Source organism: Miscanthus floridulus, chromosome 13 (genome assembly GCF_019320115.1).
Source record: "Miscanthus floridulus cultivar M001 chromosome 13, ASM1932011v1, whole genome shotgun sequence".
In the NCBI taxonomy this organism is placed as follows: Eukaryota; Viridiplantae; Streptophyta; class Magnoliopsida; order Poales; family Poaceae; genus Miscanthus; species Miscanthus floridulus.
The window spans coordinates 72,327,965-72,329,872 of NC_089592.1; the positions used below are offsets into that span (position 1 = coordinate 72,327,965).

General features: G+C 56.6%; 1 protein-coding gene across 1 annotated transcript; it reads left to right on the top strand.

Moving 5' to 3' along the window:
- Window positions 1–228: 228 nt before the first annotated feature.
- On the top strand, window positions 229–1,589 carry LOC136501672 (RING-H2 finger protein ATL16-like). The gene has a single exon (XM_066497188.1). The coding sequence runs from the start codon at window positions 249–251 to the stop codon at window positions 1,434–1,436; it is 1,188 nt and encodes a 395-aa protein (XP_066353285.1). The 5' UTR covers window positions 229–248; the 3' UTR covers window positions 1,437–1,589.
- The last annotated feature ends 319 nt before the right edge of the window (window positions 1,590–1,908 follow it).

Genomic DNA, 1,908 nt, shown 5'->3' on the forward strand with positions numbered 1-1,908 from the left:
CCTTTCCCATCGTTTCATTTCCAATTTCCATCCCCTGCAACTGCAACTGCAATCCCATCACAGAAACAAATAGCCTGTTCGGCTGGCTGATCAGCCGGCTTATTCTGTTTTTTTAGTCGGAGCACACGTTCAGTATAAACAGTAAAAATCCAGTTTAGCCCAACACTCTCGTCTCGTTGACCCTGAGTTCCAAGTCCTGTCTCTGCAATGGTGGTCAAGGTCGCCAGTGCGCTGACCGACAATACCTCATGCCTGCAGCTGCCACTAGTAGCTGCGGTCAATGGCAGCCCCCTGCGCGTTCACACGCACGCCTGCCTGCCAACTGCCATGTGCCATCGATATCCCGCCGCGTTCGCCAACCACTACTAGTATGTGCCTGCCTGCCATCAGCCTCTGCACTCTCCAGTCTCCATCGCTGCTGCTGCTTCCTCACTCGCAGCTGCATTGCCATTGCCACTGCTGTGCTGCCTACGCTACGCCTAGTCCATTACGGTTCCATGGACGCGCCCACGACGTCCTCGCCCTTCCCGGGCACGAGCTTCGTCATCCTCTCCGTCTCCATCATCGGCATCCTCGCCACCTCGCTCCTGCTCCTGGCCTACTACCTCTTCCTCACCCGCTGTGGCCTCCTCTTCTTCTGGCGCCCGGGCGGCACGCACGGCGACGGCCCCCACCACCGCCACCGCCACGTCGTCGTCACCGTGCACGAGCCCGCGCCGCCGCGCCGGAGCGGCCTGGAGGAGGCGGCCATCCGCCGGATCCCCACGTTCCGGTACCGCCACGGCCACCTCGTGCTGGCGGTGGCGGAGGCCAAGCAGGCCGGCTCCGAGTGCGCTGTGTGCCTCGCCGACTTCCGCGACGGCGAGAGGCTCCGCGTGCTGCCTCCCTGCCTCCACGCCTTCCACATCGACTGCATCGACGCCTGGCTCCAGTCCGCCGCCAGCTGCCCGCTCTGCAGGGCCGCCGTCTCCGACCCCGCCGCTATTCAGTGCTACCACCACCTCGACGTCCCGGTCCCGGTCCCAGCCCCGCGCGCCGCCACCGACGACATTGCCATAGATGTTATCAGTACTGTCATCTCCCCATCAGCCGCCGACGACGAACCAGCGGCTGCGCCTTCTCATGAGACCGCGCACCGGAACAGCAGCTGCCGCAGCTGCAGCATGGGAGGAGGAGGAGACGGCTGCTTCTTGCCCATGCGACGGTCGCTGTCCATGGACTCCAGCACCGACAAGCGCTTCTACCTCGCGCTGCAGAGCATCCTGCGGCAGAGTTCCGGCGGCTCCTCAGCTGTCACCGCAGAAGAAGAGGGCGGCAAAGCGGAGAGCAGCGATGCCGCCGCCGACACTGGCCCACCATCGTCGAGGAGGCTGCGCAGGTCCTTCTTCTCGTTCAGCCAGAGCAGGGGATCCCGAAGTGCCGTCCTGCCGCTCTGAACTCTGAATTGGCGGCATCGTCCCCACAATTCAACCGATTCTTCAACTCTTCTTTTTTTTCCTTGATTAACCTGTAGCTAGATACTATACTTGCTTGACAACATATGGTGTCTTTGGTTCGCGTTCAAATCGAAGCCGATCGTTGAAACCTGGCTAAGGGGGTGTTTCGCTGTCCATTCTAAATTTTAGTGGTTGTCATATCGAATATTTGGATATATATATGGTCTATTAAATATAGACTAATTACGAAACTAATTACATAGTCTGTGACTAATTTGCGAGACGAATCTTTTAAGCCTAATTAATCCATAATCTAACAATATTTTGATATAGTAACATATGCTAATGACGGATTAATTAGGTTTGAAAAATCGTCTCGTGGAGTACTGACGGATTATATAATTTATTTTTTTATTAATATCCGAACACACCATATAATATTCTCTCTACATACCTCCTAAATTTTAGTCAC

Excerpts from the sequence above, each read along its gene's own strand:
- LOC136501672 (XM_066497188.1), top strand. The coding sequence starts at position 249 with ATGCCTGCAGCTGCCACTAGTAGCTGCGGTCAATGGCAGCCCCCTGCG.